Below are 17564 nucleotides of genomic sequence, written 5' to 3' on the forward strand. Positions count from 1 at the left end.
CTGCTTTTGTTCCACACTGGCAATCTTCAGCTGTGAGTTAAGTTCTATAATTTCTTCCTAAACCTATCCACTTCTCATCATCTTTAATGTATGGTTTGAGCATTTAAGTGAATCTATTCAGAAGTAATGGCTTTATTTCTATATTTATAACCATCTGCAATACTCAATTATCATTTCCTCTTTACATCTGCCTCAACCTTGATTTCCATACTACAAACATTTCTCAAATTATTGCCAGTTTCCCTTTTCTACTCCACTGTATCTCCCTCAACCACAAATTTCTGCCCCTAAACAAGCTCTTCTTGACTTCACCAACTCCTCATTATGACAAAGTTTATATCAGTCTCCTTATCTTTCTCTTGGCTTTCCACTAATTTGCATTCTGCCACTTCCCTTAATGCCTGCTTCAAAAACAGAAATGCAATCATGCCTTTGGTTGCTAAGGTAAACTTTCAATGGGAGGGTGGGAGAACATTCACTTCAATCTGAAAGCATTTCTTCCAGGAAAAGACAGCTAACCACAATCTTAACTCTAGACACTGAGCTGTAAGGGGCTGTAAGGGACATACTGTACAAGGTGAAATTCTTGGAAAATGACTGGGCACAAAATAGCTCGAAGCGTTCATTGACAAAATATCGCACTGGCCAGGCATCCCTCTGCACATCCCCCGTAGCTAAGCCTTGTGCAGTTGAGTAGAAGAAAGGAAATTGGTTCTTTCTCTGAAAATAAAAGGGAAAATATTAGTCAGAACTTGTAGAGCAACTGTCTCTTTGGTAAATAATCTAAGCAGTTGATCAATTAGGACTGAGAGGAGAAATTTCTATACCAGAAGATATCTTTGGATCTGTCATCTGTGAATGGTCAAATGAGTTTATTCAAGACTGAGATCAAGAAATAAATATTTGAATGCAAGAGTTGCACAGTTGGCAGGAAAACAAAGGGAAGAGGATCATCCATATCACTCAGACTAGGGATCAGTGCTGAGACTTCTGCTATTTGTGATGTATCTAAGTTACTTGGTTGAAAATGTAGATACGAGGGTTAGTAAGTTTGCAGATGACAACAAGATTGGTGTAGAGGGCTATAAAAGAATACAGCAAGATCCAGAGCAGTTACATATATCGGCAGGAAATTGGCAGCTGCAGTTTAATCCAAGAATGTGTGAGGTGCTGCACTTTAGAAGGTCAAATATAAGGATGAAGTATACAGTAAATATCAGGTTCCTTAGCAGTACTGACGTATAGGGGGACCTTAGGGAACTGGCAATGCAAATGAATAGTGTAGTAAAGATGGGAAATGACATACTTCTCTTTGCACTAGGGACATAGTGTATAAGAACCAGGAATTCATGATACAGTTGTATAGAACTCTGATTACACTGCAGTTCTAGTGCTCCATTACAAAGAGGATGTGGAGGCTTTGTAGAGGGTTTAGTTCAGGCACCAGGATTCTTCTGGATTAAAAGGTATTAACTAGAAAGTGAGGAGGGACTAACTTGAATTGAATTCTCTGGAGCATCAGAGGCTAAGGGGAGATCTGATAGTTTATAAAATAAAGAAAGGCAGAGATAAGGTAGATAAACCAAACCTACTTCCCTGGGTAGAAATGTCAAATATTAGAGGGCATAGCTTTAAGATGAGGGTGAAAAGTTTAAGGAAATGTCCAGGGCAAGCTTTTGTTTTGTTTTACACAGTGGTGAGTGCCTAGAATGTGCTGCCAAAGTAGTAGTGGAAGTAGATACGATTGTGGCATTCAAGAAGCTTTGCATAAGAATGAATATACAGGAACTAGAGGATATGTGTCATGTGCAAGCAAAAGGCATTAGAGAAATCATGGACCAAAGAGCCTAGCCTGTGCCCTACTGTTCTATATCCCTCCCTAGCTCATTGTTTTGCCAATGATGACATATGCTTACAAATGAATTTAGTGACTACTGATGAACAAGAATGGAGGAAATCTTTATGTAAACTATTATTTGTAGCTTAACCATTTTTAGATTATGTTATAAAAACTGAATTTCTTAAAACTATTCATAAGTAGTCTCATCATTTTGGATATAAACAATTTATATTCATCAACTAACTGTAGAGAAGGTTATGGATGATTATTGGCAATACTTTAGAGCACTGACACTTTAGAAAAGGCTATGAATAATTATTGGTAATACCTTAGAGAAGGTTATGGGTGATTATTGGTATTACTTTAGAGCACTGCAGCTATGCACATTTTCTGGAAGCATCAATCAGTTCCTGCAAAGTAACTCCATCAGACTCTTCCTATATACTATATACATCATCGGAATAAATGAATTAAGCACTAAAACCAATATAAGAAAGGAATTCAATTTAGCAATGCTGTAGGATACACTACACCACCATTGTTTAACATTATACTCCTCACCTTCATGACCTCTGCGATCTGCATCCATTCAGCTGGAGTTGGATCAATTGCTGTTGGCTGATGAGCTACAACGTTTAACAACACTATGGAGTAATCAGGAGCTTTCTGATGAAAGAATAGAAAGGACCCATGATGCCTTCCTAATGGACATGACACAACATTTTGTCCTACACTTTGTAACTCTGAGGCCACAAGAACTCTGCTATGCTTGTCTGACTTGCACATCAGGTTTCCCCATGTCTATGCAACACACACAACATAGTGGAGGAACTCAGCAGTCTAAGCAGCATCTATCGAAAAGAGTACAATGTTTCATTGTACTCTTTTCCATAGATGCTGCCTGGCTTGCTGAGTTCCTCCAGCATTTAGTGTGTGTTGCATGGATTTCCAGCATCTGCATATTTTCTCTTGTTTGTAATTGCATTCTCCATGTCTGTGTTTGCTCACCTACATTGGTTACCGGTAGCTATTCCTTCATTTTTAAAATCATCACTTGCTTTCAAATTCTTCTGGTCCAGCATCTTTTAGCATTAGGTGTTGGCACAGTAATTAAATTACTGGTAAGAGAATTGATCCCATCATCAAAGGGAATGTTGGCCTTCATTGCTAGAGGGATTGAATTCAAGAGCAGGGAGGTCATGCTGCAATTATGCAGGGTACTGGCGAGGCCGCACCTGGAGTACTGTGTACAGTTCTGGTCTCCATACTTTAGGAAGGATATACTGGATTTGGAGGCAGTGCAGAGGAGGTTCACCAGGTTGATTCCAGAGATGAAAGGGTTAACCTATGAGGCGCGATTGAGTCACCTGGGACTATACTCTCTGGAATTCAGAAGAATAAGCAGGGATCTTATAGAAACATACAAAATTTTGAAAGGGATAGATAAGATAGAAGTAGGAAAGTTGTTTCCATTGGTAGGTGAGACTAGAACTAGGGGACATTGCCTCAAGATTCAGGGTAGAAGATTTTGGACAGAGATGAGGAGAAACTGCTTTTTCCAGAGAGTGGTGAATCTGTGGAATTCTCTGCTCAGGGGAACAGTTGAGGCTTCTTCACTAAATATATTTAAGATACAGTTAGATAGATTTTTACATAGTAGGGGAATTAAGGGTTATGGGGAAAAGGCACGTAGATGGAGTTGAGTTTACGGACAGATCAGCCATGATCTTATTGAATGGTGGTACAGGTTCAATGGGCCAGATGGCCTACTCCTGCTCTTATTTCTTATGTTCTTATGTATAATAATCTATCTATCTAATAATTTAATTTCTGTAAATATTCTACCAATTAAAAAGAAAATAATAACAAATAATAATGTTGAGTAAAATAGTGAATTATTGTAAAAAAATGTCTTAGAGGCGAGAAAAGCTGCTCCAATACCTCATCAAGTCTGACCCACCAGTGTGGTAGACCCTTAAATACCTCTGAAATGGCCTTGCAAGTTACTCAATTCAAAGGCATTGAGAGATGATCAATTAACAGTGGCCTTGAGAGTGATGCTTAGATTCCAGGATTGAATATGTACTTTAAAAAAATCCTGTAATTTGCTCCAGACTGCAACCCTTAAATGGGGTGCTCATCCTATTCCAGCTTCTTCTACATTCCCAATTCCAACTTGAGAAAATGCCTGGAAGAGCATTCTACCTCTCCATCTTTCTTTCTCCCTTAAAGGCATTCATTAAGTTAAGCCTTTGGTCATCTGCCCAACCCCTTACTGGCTTGGCAGCATGAAGACTTTTTTAGCAATTTAGTTTGCATTCCTCAACTCTTAGCCCAGAAAGAAAACATCTGAAACTGTGGAGTTTCATTGCTTTGAGTAAACCATTAAGGATTTTAACAGTTTTTTTCTTAACGTTCTTAGCATTTTTTAGAATGGAGATGAAGTGCAGCAATAAGTTATTTAGCTCAATGAGGCCTGATGCCTTGGATAGCATCAATGCCTCTGATTCTGCTTGAACCTGGTAAAGTGGGCAAAGAATTTTAAGATAAAATTTGACTCAAACCCATGTGAAATAATGTAATTTGGGAAGTTAAACCAAACCAGAGCAAACACAATAAATGACATAGTTATGGGACCACTGAAGGACACAGGGACCTAGGGGTATATAAGTACATTGTTCCCTGCAAGTTGCAAAACAGTTAGACAGGGTGATGAAGAAAATGTATGGCATTGCTCACCTTCATCAGCTGTGGAACTGAACCCAAGGGTTTGGGAATAATATTACAGCTGTACAAGCAGTGGTTACATAGAACAGTACACCGCACAGAATCTTACACCTTCCCTGGCAGTGCATTCAAGGCACCCACCACTCTATTATAAGAAGCCCTATCTCTGAAATCTCCCCTAGACTTTCCTCCATCACCTTAAATGAATAATTAGATCACAATTGAAGTATCATATGTAGTTTTGGTTACCTACCTGTCGGAACTAATCCAGAATCTAAGGAGTTTTGAAAAATTATCACTAATGCATCCACTATTTCTTGGGCTATTTCCTTAAGCACTCTGGGATGCAGACCATCTGGCCCTGGGGATTTATCTGTCTTTAATCCCTTCAATTTACCTAACACCACTTCCCTACTAACATGTATTTCCTTCAGTTCCTCCATCTGACTGGACCCTCGGTCCCTTACTATTTCCGGAAGATTATTTATGTCCTTCTTAGTGAAGACAGAACCAAAGTAGTTATTCAATTGGTCTGCCATGTCTTTGTTCCCTATGACCAATTCACCTGTTTCTGACTGTAAGGGACCTACATTTGTCTTGACCAATCTTTTTCTTTTCACATATCTATAAAAGCTTTTACAGTCAGTTTTTATGTTCCCTGCCAGCTTTCTCTCATAATCTTTTTTCCCTTTCCTAATTAAGCCCTTTGTCCTCCTCTGCTGCACTCTGAACTTCTCCCAGTCCTCAGGTGTGCCGCTTTTTCTGGCTAATTTGTATGTTTCTTCTTTGGACATGATACTATCCCTAATTTCCCTTGTCAGCCACGGGTGCACTACCTTCCCTGGTTTATTCTTTTATTCTTCCCTGGTTTATACAATTACAGTACATTTTTTAAAATATTTGGTCAGGCACATGGGTAGGAAACTTTAGAGGGCCAAAATACAGGTAAATGGGATAGTTTAAAGGGCATCTTGGTCATCATGTATGGGCTGGGCCAAAGATCATAGAACATAGAAAACCTGCTGCACAATACAGGCCCTTTGACCCACAATGCTGTGCCGAACATGTACTTACTTTAGAAATTACCTCAGGTTACTCATAGCCCTCTGTTTTTCTAAGATCCATGTACCTATCCAAGAGTTTCTTAAAAGCCTTATTGTATCCGCCTTCACCACCATTGCTAGCAGCCCATTCCACGCACTCACCACTCTCTGCGTAAAAAACTTACCCCTGACATCTCTTCTGTACCTACTTCCAAGCACTTTAAAACTGTGTCCTCTCATGCAAGCCATTTCAGCCCTGGGAAAAAGTCTCTGACCATCCACATGGTCAATGCCTCTCATCATTTTATACACCTCTATCAGGTCACCTCTCATCCTCCGTCGCTCCAAGAAAAGGCCAAGTTCACTCAACCTATTCTCATAAGGCATGCTCCCCAATCCAGGTAACATCCTTGAAAATTTCCTCTACACCCTTTCTATAATTTCCACATTCTTCCTGTAGTGAGGTGACCAGAAATGAGCACAGTACTTCAAGTAGGGTCTGACCAGGGTCCTATATAGCTGTAACATTACCTCTCGGCTCTTGAACTCAATCCCATGATTGATGAAGACCAATACATTGTATGCCTTCTTAATCACACAGCCAATCTGCGCAGCAGCTTTGAGTATTCTATGGACTCGGACCCCAAGATCCCTCTGATCCTCCACACTGCCAAGAGTCTTACCATTAATACTATATTCTGCCATCATATTTGACCTACCAAAATGAACCACCTCACATTTATTTGGGTTGAACTCCATATGCCTTTCTCAGCCCAGTTTTGCATCCTATCGATATCCTGCTGTAACCTCTGACTGCCCTCCATACTATCCACAACACCCCCAACCTTTGTGTCATCAGCAAACCTATTTCTGTGCTGCATAACTATATCACTCTCTGAATATACCAGTTTCATATATTCAATCCAAATCTTTTTTAAGCCGAAAGATGTGGGAATGCTGTAACTAATAAGGTTCACAATATGATCTCCATCTGCAGGATCCTGATAATGGTTTCACATACCTCAAGGTCCTCCAGTAACTGGGGCAAAGCCAAGCAAAGCTTATCATTATTCCAGTAACGGTAGCTATAAACTTCAAATCCAACTTTAAAGAAGGCAGATGCATGATGCTCTACATAAACAAAGCAAACAAAATTTATTCCCTTTTGGAAATCAACAGGGACAAACAAAACTAACAATGTGCTACATAAATATCCATAACGCAGTAAATAGCATGATTTACAGAGGAATCTCGGGGTGTAATCACTCCATGAAAGTAGCAGCACAAGTAGATAGGGTGGTAAAGAAGGCCTACAGCATCAGGGTGCAGAGTAAGATAGTCAGGAAATCATGTTACAGCTGTACCCAGAGCATGGTGTGCAGTTCTGGTCACCACATTATAGGAAGGATGAGGGGGCTTTGCAGAGCATACAGGAAAAGTTTACCGGGGTGCTGCCTGGATTAGAGGGTATTAGTTATAAAGAGAGATATTACAAATTTAGATTTTTTTCACTGGTGCCTTGGAAGCTGAGGACCAAGCTGGTAGAGGGAATATAAAATTATAAGAGGCATAAACAGCGTAGATAAAGTCTTTACCCTAGACTGGAAAGATGAAATATTAGAAGATATAGTTTAAAATTGGAAGGAGAAAATGTAAAGATGTGCAAGGCAAGTTTTTTTTAAACAGAGTGTAGGTGCTTACAGTGCCATACAAAAAGAAATGCTAGGATGAGATACAATAGTCATGTTAAAGAGGCATTTAGATTGATTGATGAATAGGAAGGGAATAAATGATATGGATCACACTCAGGCAGATGGGATTAGTGTAGATTAGCATCATGAGTGGCACAGAGATGCTGGGTTGAAGGGCCTATCCCTGCACTGTATTCGTTACAAAACTTCTGCTTTTGTTGATTAGCAAGATTTGGGAAGGACAGGCATTGATTGCCTTTGAGAAGAATCTGGCAAGCTCTCTTCCTAACCAATTGTAGCTTTTGTCATGAGGATGCTGTTGAGTCAAAAGCTGTAAGACTTTGACAACAATTTCAGAAAGGTGATTATATTTCAGAGTCTGAATGGTATGTGATCTGAAGAGCAATTTGAAGGTGTCTGATGCGTGCTCTGTTGGAATGACTGCACTAATGATTTGTGTTTATGCGTATTTTTTCCAAAATGTTCTTATTGATATGGATGTTAATGGAAGCTCATTATTTAGCTTGACAAGTAACCCTAATTCTTGAATAAGTGCTCAAGGTGGAAGCTATCATAGTGGTTAATTCAGTAACTAGGTAAAAGCAGTAAAATCAACAGATTTACTTACCTTAAATAAGTGAACCTATATTTTTATAGCATGCTTGCCATTAATGATACAAGCTTCTTATACCAGATTTGTAGTGTAAATCATTTTGCATAACTGTCATAGTGGAATTGGAATGCTTATTTCAGATCATTGGTTCAGGCCTCAATGTCACTTTCCACAATAGGAAATGTATGTGAATATCCAATTGAAGATCTTCACATCAATACAGAAATATGTTTGCTTTGAGAAAGGAGTTAGTGAAATATTTTTTTCTGTTAAAATGTACTTCACATTTCTTTGATAAATTAACATCAAATGGCAGCAGATGCTGGACATGTGAGAGAAAATATTAATGCTATCAACAGCATGTGCAGGAAAGAAACAGGCAACAAACCTTCATCAGAATCAGGAAGCAGAGAGAACAGAGCAACACATACAAAATGCTGGAGGAACTCAGCAGGTCAGGCACCATCCATGGGAATGAACAAACAGTTGACATTTTGGGCTGAGACCCTTCATTGGGACTAGAAAGAAAGGGAGAAGATGCCAGAATAAGCTAGAGGCCGATAGATGAAGCCATGAGATTGGGAAAGGTAAAGGGATGTTGTAGAAAGAATCTGAGAACAGTCGAGAATGGACCATGGGAGGAAGTGAAGGAGGAGAGGCACTAGGGGAGGCAATAGGCTAGTAAGAGACCAGACTGGGGAATGGAAGAAGAGGGAAGGAGGGAGGAAAGAATTACCAGGAGAAATCTATGTTCATGCTATTAGGTTGTGGCTACACAGATGGAATATGAGGTGCTGCTCGTCCTCCTTGAGAGTAGCCTCATCGTGACATGTGAACTCGTGACGTGACAGCTTAATGTGAAAAAGACTAAGGAGCTGGTGGTGGACCTAAGGAGGGCTAAGGCACCGGTGACCCCTGTTTCCATCCAAGGGGTCAGTGTGGACATGGTGGAGGATTACAAATACCTGGGGATACGAATGGACAATAAACTGGACTGGTCAAAGGACACTGAGGCTGTCTACAAGAAGGGTCAGAACCGTCTCTGTTTCCTGAGGAGACTGAGGTCCTTTAACATCTGTCGGACGATGCTGAGGATGTTCTACGAGGCTGTGGTGACCAGTGCTATCATGTTTGCTGTTGTGTGCTGGGGCAGCAGGCTGAGGGTAGCAGACACCAACAGAATCAACAAACTTATTCGTAAGGCTAGTGATGTTGTGGGGGTGGAACTGGACTCTCTGACGGTGGTGTCTGAAAAGAGGATGTTGTCCAAGTTGCATGCCATCTTGGACAATGACTCCCATCCACTCCATAATGTACTGGTTAGGCACAGGAGTACATTCAGCCAGAGACTCATTCCACCAAGATGTAACACTGAGCGTCAGAGGAAGTCATTCCTACCTGTGGCCATCAAACTTTACAACTCCTCCCTCGGAGTGTCAGACACCCTGTGCCAATAGGCTGGTCCTGGACTTATTTCCACTTGGCATGATTAACTTATTATTTAATTATTTATGGTTTTATATTGCTATATTTCTTCACTATTCTTGGTTGGTGCGGCTGTAACGAAACCCAATTTCCCTCGGGATCAATAAAGTATGTCTGTCTGTCTGTCAAAAGAGAAAGCCATGGATCGACATATCAGAATAGGAATGGGGATAGGAATTAAAATAGTTGGCCACAAAGAAATTCTGCTTTTGGCGGATGGCGTGGAGGTACTCCACAATGCGGTTCCCCAATTTAGGTTGGGTTTCACCAATGTAGAAGAGGCCTCATTGGAAGCACCGGATACAATAGACAACCCCAACAGATTCACAGATGAAGTCTTGCCTCACCTGGAAGGACTGTTTGGGCCCCTGAGTGGAAGTAAAGAAGGATGTAAATGAGCAGGTGTAGCATTTCAGCTGCTTCCAGGGGTATGTGCCAAGAGGGAGATTAGTGGAGAGGGACGAATGGACAAGGGAATCATGGAGGGAGCAATCCCTGCAGAAAGCGTAGAGTGGGTTGAGAGGTAAAGATGATAGGATCCCACTGAAGATGGAGGAAGTTGCAGAGAATGCGGAGGCTCATGGGGTAGTAAGTAATGACAAGAGGAACTATATCCCTGTTAAGGCAGCAGGAAGGTGGGGTGAGAAAGCAGTTTGATTTTATAATGTAGTGGGTGGCAGAGGAATGGATGGACAAAGGAAATAATGTAGATATGAGTTTTAGTCAGTAACTTACCAATGTCAAGAAAGGAAATGGAAAATACTGAGGTGAGTAAAACAGAAGAGACTGACAGAAATTCCATCAGAGAAGCACAGGACCTCTGAGATGAAATATTGCAAACAATGTGCACAGTAGGAACCAACAAACAGCAACAGGAAGAGAAGTATGACAATCTATTGCTTACTGATGTTGAATAAAGAATAAAGAATGTCCCAAGACTCTGAAGATAACTCATTTGGCTGTCAAACTCTGCCATGTGGTCTTATGTGTCTGCTTGAGAAGGCGACCAGGTCCTTGACTTAGTGTCTGAACTCTGTTGCAGCAGCTCTCCTGTCTTTTTCTGGGCCATCAGCTGGTTATCCTGTCCAAATATATGCTCAGGGACTGAAATGCAACTTCATAGTTTGGAAGAAAGCGCACTCTCCATTGCTTTGTTTGTTGTCACAGACAATACTTAAAATGGATTGACAAAAGGCAAGTTAATTTTATATGAACATATGATCTTTATAATAATGGACAAATAAAAATAAAACCAATTAATGAAGATGCATTCTGAATAACCAACTAGGCAAAAAAGTACAAAATAAAACACAAATACCACTTGTAAGGACAGGACAGACTCACCCCAGTAAGGGATGGAGACATTCACTCTAGCTGTCTTAGGAGAGATCATGTTGTACCACTTACGGAGAAACTGGGCACCGATGAACAAAGCACTTTTGCCTCCAGGTACCTGTATACTATCAGCCTGAGAGATATTGAAGACACAATAAGAAATCTGAATGACTTTCTTAGCCTTTATCCCCATTTTATGGAGACCTTCCTATGTAGTCTTCATCCACCATTAAGACAATACACTTCCCAAGCCTCTGATAGTTTAAAGTACCACATTTAAAGCAACCACTAGTTTTCCTATGATTGGATCAATGAACAAAGTCAAAATATCTTTGCTTTAATTAGTCACATTAACACACTGAAGCAATCAAAAGTTGTTTTATTAATGGCATATAATGAGACATTGAGGCTAAAGACTAGAGGTTATCAAAAGCATGGCAAGGTAATAGGGTTCAAAGAGCCAGTGGGAATTACCGGTAGTTAGGTGTTAGAAAGAGAATTCTGGAAAATGGTGCTTGAGTGCTGAAAGCACAAAAATCAGTATGTAAACTTACAGCTCACCACACACAGCTTTTTATAATCAACTTTGATTAACGTTGCTTCCATGAGGGAATTGTAAGGATAGAGATTTCTCCTAGATAATGCAATATGATAACATTTGTGCTTGATGTTACACTTCCAAAATTCATTTTGATTGATTCAATGGAACACAGAGGAATATCCATACTGTGTATGTAGTTGTCTTGAGATAAGTTGCAGTATACCAGTGTGAGAAATTACACTCCTGTGCACGGTTTTAAATGTTTTTGCACTACTACTTAATCTTTTATGTATATTTCTTTTTCTAATTTATAGCTTTTATTATATATTGCATTGTACTGCTGCCACAGAACAAGAAATTTCATAACATATGTCAGTGATATTAAACCTGATTCTGAGTTCCAGATTAAAAAACCTTCATTCAAAATGATAATCATACAAAATGCTGGGGGGAACCCAGCAGGCCACCAAGACCCTTCATCAGCACTCTTGTTCAAAATAATAATCTTCTTTTTAAAAATTACATTTGGCAACTTTGTTTTATAAATCAGACAATACATCCAAAGAATTAGTGTTATTGTTAGAGGACTCTTCAAAGGACCAGAATGAATACATCACATTGTCAAAGACTTCATAAAGACACTCTTAGACGAGTGTGGACCCACAAAATTATCTGATTTTCCCCAACCAGAAACACATCTACAAAGAGCGCTGCTACAAGAAAGCAGCATCCATTATCAAGGATCCCCATCATCCAGGCCCTGCTCTCTTCTCACTACTACAATCAGGTAGGTGTTACTGAAGATTTAGGTCCTGAACCACTAAGTACAGTTACAGTTATTACCTTTCAACCATCAGGCTGTTGAACCAGAGGGGATAACTTCACTCACCACAACACTGAAAGTACCACTGTACACAACCTATAGACTCTCAAGGATTCCAGAACTTAATATTCTCAGTATTATTTGTTTACTTATTTATTTTTTAGTATTAGTATTTTTTTATATTTGCATAATTTGTCACCTTTTTTCACACTGATTGCTTGTTAGTCTTTGTGTGTAGTTTTTCATTGATTTGATCATATTCCCTTGTTCTATTGTGAATGCCTGCACGAAAATGAACTTCAAGGTAGTATTTGGTGACGCATACATACTTAGATAATAAATTTACTTTGAACTTTGAGTTGGCAATTTAAGTCATATCAATTATTGAAAAAACTGTTAAAACAGTAACTGAAATGAATAACTCACCCTCCTTTCCACAATAGCAGTGCAGTCTTTGCCTAGTAATAAAGCAGTAACTGCCCTGTTGAATTCTGAGAGTCCTAGATTAGGTAGATATTCATGATTTAATGTTATATCATTGATGATGCAGCGTTGAACCTTTTTCACCACGTGCAGTACTGTACGCTGTCCATCATCCTCATAGTATTCTGAAAACACCAATAACTTCATTTTGTAAAAGACCTTGGTGTATTCATCCTAAACTTCACCTTACTTTTGGCCACATTGGTTCCATTTTCTGAAAATCAATCTTTAAAAAATGTCTTGTTCTTCCTAAATAATTAGCTTCTTATTTTCAGACTTCAACAGTGTCTGTAAGACATGTTATGCAGATGACAGGAAGATTGTTGCAGTTGTGAATAAGGTAGAAGTCTGGCAAAGAATACAGCGCAATACAAATCATTTGCAGATATGGGCAGAGAAATGGCAGATGGAAATTAACTCAGATAAGTGTAATGTTTTGCACCCTGGTAGGCCAAATGCAAGGAGACAGTATACTGTTAGGGCAAGGTCCTTAACAGTGTTGCTGAACAGAGAGCTCTTGAAATCCAAGTTCATAGCTCCTTGAAAGTGGCTACACAGGTCAGTAGGGTAGCTAAGAAGGCTTATGGAATACCTTCTTAAGGCACTGAGTTCAAAAGTCAAGAGGTTATGTTGCAATTTTATAAAACTCTGGTTAAGTCACTTCCGGAGTATTGCATACATTTCTGGTCGCCCCACTATCGGAAGGATTTTGCGGCTTTGCAGAGGGTGCAGAAGAGGTTTAAACAATAAGACCATAAGATTTAGGAGCAGAACTAGGCCATTTAGCCCATCGTGTCTGCTCTCACATTTCATCATGGCTGATCCAATTCTCCTCTTAGACCCAATCTCCTGCCTTCTCCCCATATGCTTTCATGCACCAGCCAGTCAAGAATCTATCAACCTGCTTTAAATATACATAAACACCTGGCCTCCACAGCTGCCTGTGGCAAAGAATTCCACAAATTCACCACTCTCTGACTAAAGAAGTTCCTCCTCATCTCCATTCAAAAAGGACAACCCTGTATTCCGAAGCTGTGTCCTCTGGTCTTAGACTCTCCCAACATAGCAAACATCCTCTCCACATCTATTCTATCAAGGCTTTTCACCATTTGATAGGTTTCAATTACGTCAACCCTCATTCTTCTGAATTCTAGTGAATACAGGCCCAGAGCCATCTAAAGCTCTTCATATAACTAGCCATTCAATTCTGGAATCATTTTCATTAACCTACTTTGAACCCTCTCCCGTTTCAGCTAAGGGGCCCAAAACTGCTCTCAATATTCCGTGAAGCCTCACCAGTGCTTTATAAAATCTCAACATAACATCCTTGCTTTTACCAGGATTCTGCCTGGTTTAGACAGCATGTGCTGTCACAAGAGGGTGAATAAACTTGAATTGTTTTCTCTGAAGCAGCAGAGGCTAAGGGGAGATCAGACAGAGGTTCATAACATTATGAGAGGCATAGATAGAGTAGACTGGGAGTATCTGTTTCCCATGGTTGAAATATCTAATACCAGAGGGCGTACACTGAAGGTGAGAAGAGGCAGATTCAAAGGGGATGTGAGGGCTAAGGTTTTTACTCAGAGAGCGGTGGATGCCCAGAATGAGCTGCCTAGTATGGTGGAAGAGGCAGATACATTAGAAACTTTTAAAATACATTTAGATGGGTACATGAATGTGAGAGATACTGACATTGTGTAATTATGAGAGATTAGTGTTTGGGTGTTTTTGATTTTCTTTTTAGCTGGTTTGGCACAACATTGTGGGCTGAAGAGCCTATTCCAGTGCCATACTGTTCTATGTTCTAAATCTCTTTACCATACTTGTTGACTTACATTGGATGCAAGCTATCGTCCAGTAACCCCGTACAGACACTTAAAATGTTCCCTTGTACTTATCCCATTGTACCCTCACCTTCTCACCTCTCCAGTTCTAGAAGCATCTAACAGCCTTCTGAAAATTCTAGCTTTACTTTCCAGGCTCTCTTTTCTACTTGTTCCAATCTCTTGTATCTCTTGGTGTTTACAGCCCCACCATTTGGTGGACATGCTTTCAAGCAGTTCAAACCATTTTGCCAATTTCTTTCCAAAGTAATACCCTCTCCATGAATAATTCTAAGATTTAAGACCATGATCTGAGTGCTCAGCTGCCAGTCTCTGTTTAGCACAACCGTGCAGAAACGAGCCCTTTGGCCCATCTTGTCTGTGCTGAACAGTTATCCTGTCTAGTCCCATCGACCCACACCTCCACTACAGCCTCCATACCCCTCCTGTCTATGTACTTATCCAAACTTCTTATAAATATTGCAATCAAGCCTATATCCACCAGAAGATCGACTGCAAGTTCCCTTTAAATATTTCTTCTTTCACTTAACCTATGACCTTTTAGAAATATAGAAACATAGCACAATACAGGCCCTTCGGCCCACAAAGCTGTGCCAAACATGTCCTTACCTTAGAAATTACCTAGGGTGACCCATAGCCCCCTATTTTTCTAAGCTCCATGTACCTATTTAGGAGTCTCGTAAAAGACCCTATCGTATCTGCCTCCACCACCATTGCCGGCAGCCTATTGTACACACTCACCACTGTGTAAAAAACTTACCTCTGACATCTCCGCTGTACCTACTTCCAAGCACCTTAAAACTGTGCCCTCTCGTGCTAGCCATTTCTGCCCTAGGAAAAAGCCTCTGACTATCCACACGATCAATGCTTCTCATCATCTTGTACACCTCTATCAGGTCACCTCTCATCCTCCTTCGCTCCAAGAAGAAAAGGCCGAGTTCACTCAACCTATTCTCATAAGGTATGCTCCCAATCCAAGCAACATCCTTGTAAATCTCCTCTGCACCCTTTCTATGGTTCCCACATCCTTCCTGTAGTGAGGCGACCAGAACTGAGCACAGTACTCCAGGCGAGCTCTGACCAGGGTCCTACGTAGCTGCCACATTACCTCTCAGCTCTTAAACTCAATCCCACAGTTGATGAAGGCCATTGCACCATATCCCTTCTTAACCACAGGGTCAACCTGCGCAGCAGCTTTAAGTGTCTAAAGGACTCAGATCCCAAGATCCCTCTGATCCTCCACACTGCCGAGAGTCTTGCCATTAATACGATATTCTGCCATCATATTTGACCTACCAAGATGAGCCACCGCACACTTATCTGGGTTGAACTCCATCTGCCACTTCTCAGCCCAGTTTTGCATCCTATCGATGTGCCACTGTAATCTATGACAGCCCTCCACACTATCCACAATACCCCTAACCTTTGTGTCAACAGCAATTTTACTAACACATCCCTCCACTTCTTCGTCCAGATCATTTATAAAAATCACGAAGAGTAAGGGTCCCAGAACAGATCCCTGAGGCACACCACTGGTCACCGACCTCCATGCAGAATATGACCCATCTACAACCACTCTTTGCCTTCTATGGGAAGCCAGTTCTGGATCTACAAAGCAATGGATCCCATGCCACCTTACTTTCTCAATATGCCTTGCATGGGGTACTTTATCAAATGCCTTGCTGAAATCCACATACACTACATCTACTGCTCTTCCTTCATCAATGTGTTTAGTCACATCCTCAAAAAATTCAATCAGACTCTAAGGTACGACCTGCCTTTGACAAAGCCATGCTGACTATTCCTTATCATATTATACCTCTCCAAATGTTCATAAATCCTGCCTCTCTGTATCTTCTCCGTCAACTTACCAACCACTGAAGTAAGACTCATTGGTCTATAATTTCCTGGGCTATCTCTACTCCCTTTTTTGAATAAGGGAACAACATCCATAACCCTCCAATCCTCTGGAACCTCCCCCATCCCCATTGATGATGCAACGATCATTGCCAGAGGCTCAGCAATCTCCTCCCTCGCCTCCCACAGCAGCCTGGAGTACATCTCATCCGGTCCCGGTGACCTTGATGCTTTCCAAAAACTCCAGCACATCCTCTTTCTTAATATCTACATGCTCAAGCTTTTCAGTCTGCTGCAAGTCATCACTACAATCACCATCAAACATTAAACCTTCAAACAATAACTTCAAAAGAATAAACTAATTCAAAGGAAGGCACGGGAGTCCGAAATGCTGTTCCAACTTCGAGTTTACTTTAAGCAAGACCCGTTAGTATCGCCTGGTAGCGCGATGATATATGCAATTCATATACTTATACATATAACCCAGAGTGAATTAGTTAAAGGAACAAGAATGCTTAATCAAACAATATATTTACAAGATTACTCAAATATTACTTAAATATTAAATACATAACACTGAGCTCTGCCAGCATTTTGTGTGTGTGTGTGTTGTCCAATCGGCATAAATGGGCAACGATGGGAAAATATAGATCAATTGATCAAGTAGCCACACTTCAAAAAAAACCAATAGTTTGTTTTCTCTGGGTCTCCAATGTCTTCAAGGTCACAGGAAGTCAAAACCGATTCTTTAGTTGACAATATTGACACAAGTTGACATGAACCTGTTGGGCCTCAGGGCTTGTTTCCCACTGTAAAACTCTACGACTCCAAGTTACACAATCCTATCAATTCCATACCCCAACTTCCTCCACCTTCACTTTACCCTGCCCCATCACTCCTATCCTCCCCCATTCTTCTTCCACCTTCCCCACCCCCACCTCGGTTCCCTAGGAAGAGTTTTCGCGGACTCGGGTCCCTGTTGAACACGTTGTTTAGCGCCTTGTATTTCATCACCGCCAGCGTTGGAGTATCGTCGAACACCGATAGGCCCGCTATTTTGCCGCATCTCCACGGTAACCCGAGATGCGCGGAAATCCCGCCTCGCTGGTGCCCCGTCCAATCAGCTCCGGCTCTCTTACAGTTCGGCCTGATCACGGGCTTACGCTGCGCACAATACCTCCTTCCTCGCTCTCTCTCTGTCCGTCTTGTCTTACGGCGGTTGGCACCCAGCTTAATGGTGCATTACCGCCACCACCTGTTCCGGAGTGTGCGATAGACTCAC

The 17564-nt window shown here is 40.9% G+C and overlaps 1 protein-coding gene across 1 annotated transcript in view; it reads right to left on the reverse strand.

Annotated features, from left to right (window-relative positions):
• LOC140726053 (aspartate aminotransferase, cytoplasmic-like) overlaps positions 1 to 17349 on the reverse strand; it is a 71846-nt gene extending 54497 nt beyond the window's left edge. The window contains exons 1-6 of the mRNA XM_073041949.1: positions 17221 to 17349; positions 12525 to 12706; positions 10744 to 10867; positions 6632 to 6741; positions 2402 to 2506; positions 570 to 720 (exon numbers count right to left, since the gene is read on the reverse strand). Of these exons, the coding sequence (XP_072898050.1) occupies positions 570 to 720; positions 2402 to 2506; positions 6632 to 6741; positions 10744 to 10867; positions 12525 to 12706; positions 17221 to 17293 (745 nt within the window). The 5' untranslated portion in view covers positions 17294 to 17349. The remainder of the gene's footprint in view (positions 1 to 569; positions 721 to 2401; positions 2507 to 6631; positions 6742 to 10743; positions 10868 to 12524; positions 12707 to 17220) is intronic.
• Between the last annotated feature and the right edge of the window lie 215 nt (positions 17350 to 17564).

This window comes from Hemitrygon akajei, chromosome 4, assembly GCF_048418815.1.
Source record: "Hemitrygon akajei chromosome 4, sHemAka1.3, whole genome shotgun sequence".
In the NCBI taxonomy this organism is placed as follows: Eukaryota; Metazoa; Chordata; class Chondrichthyes; order Myliobatiformes; family Dasyatidae; genus Hemitrygon; species Hemitrygon akajei.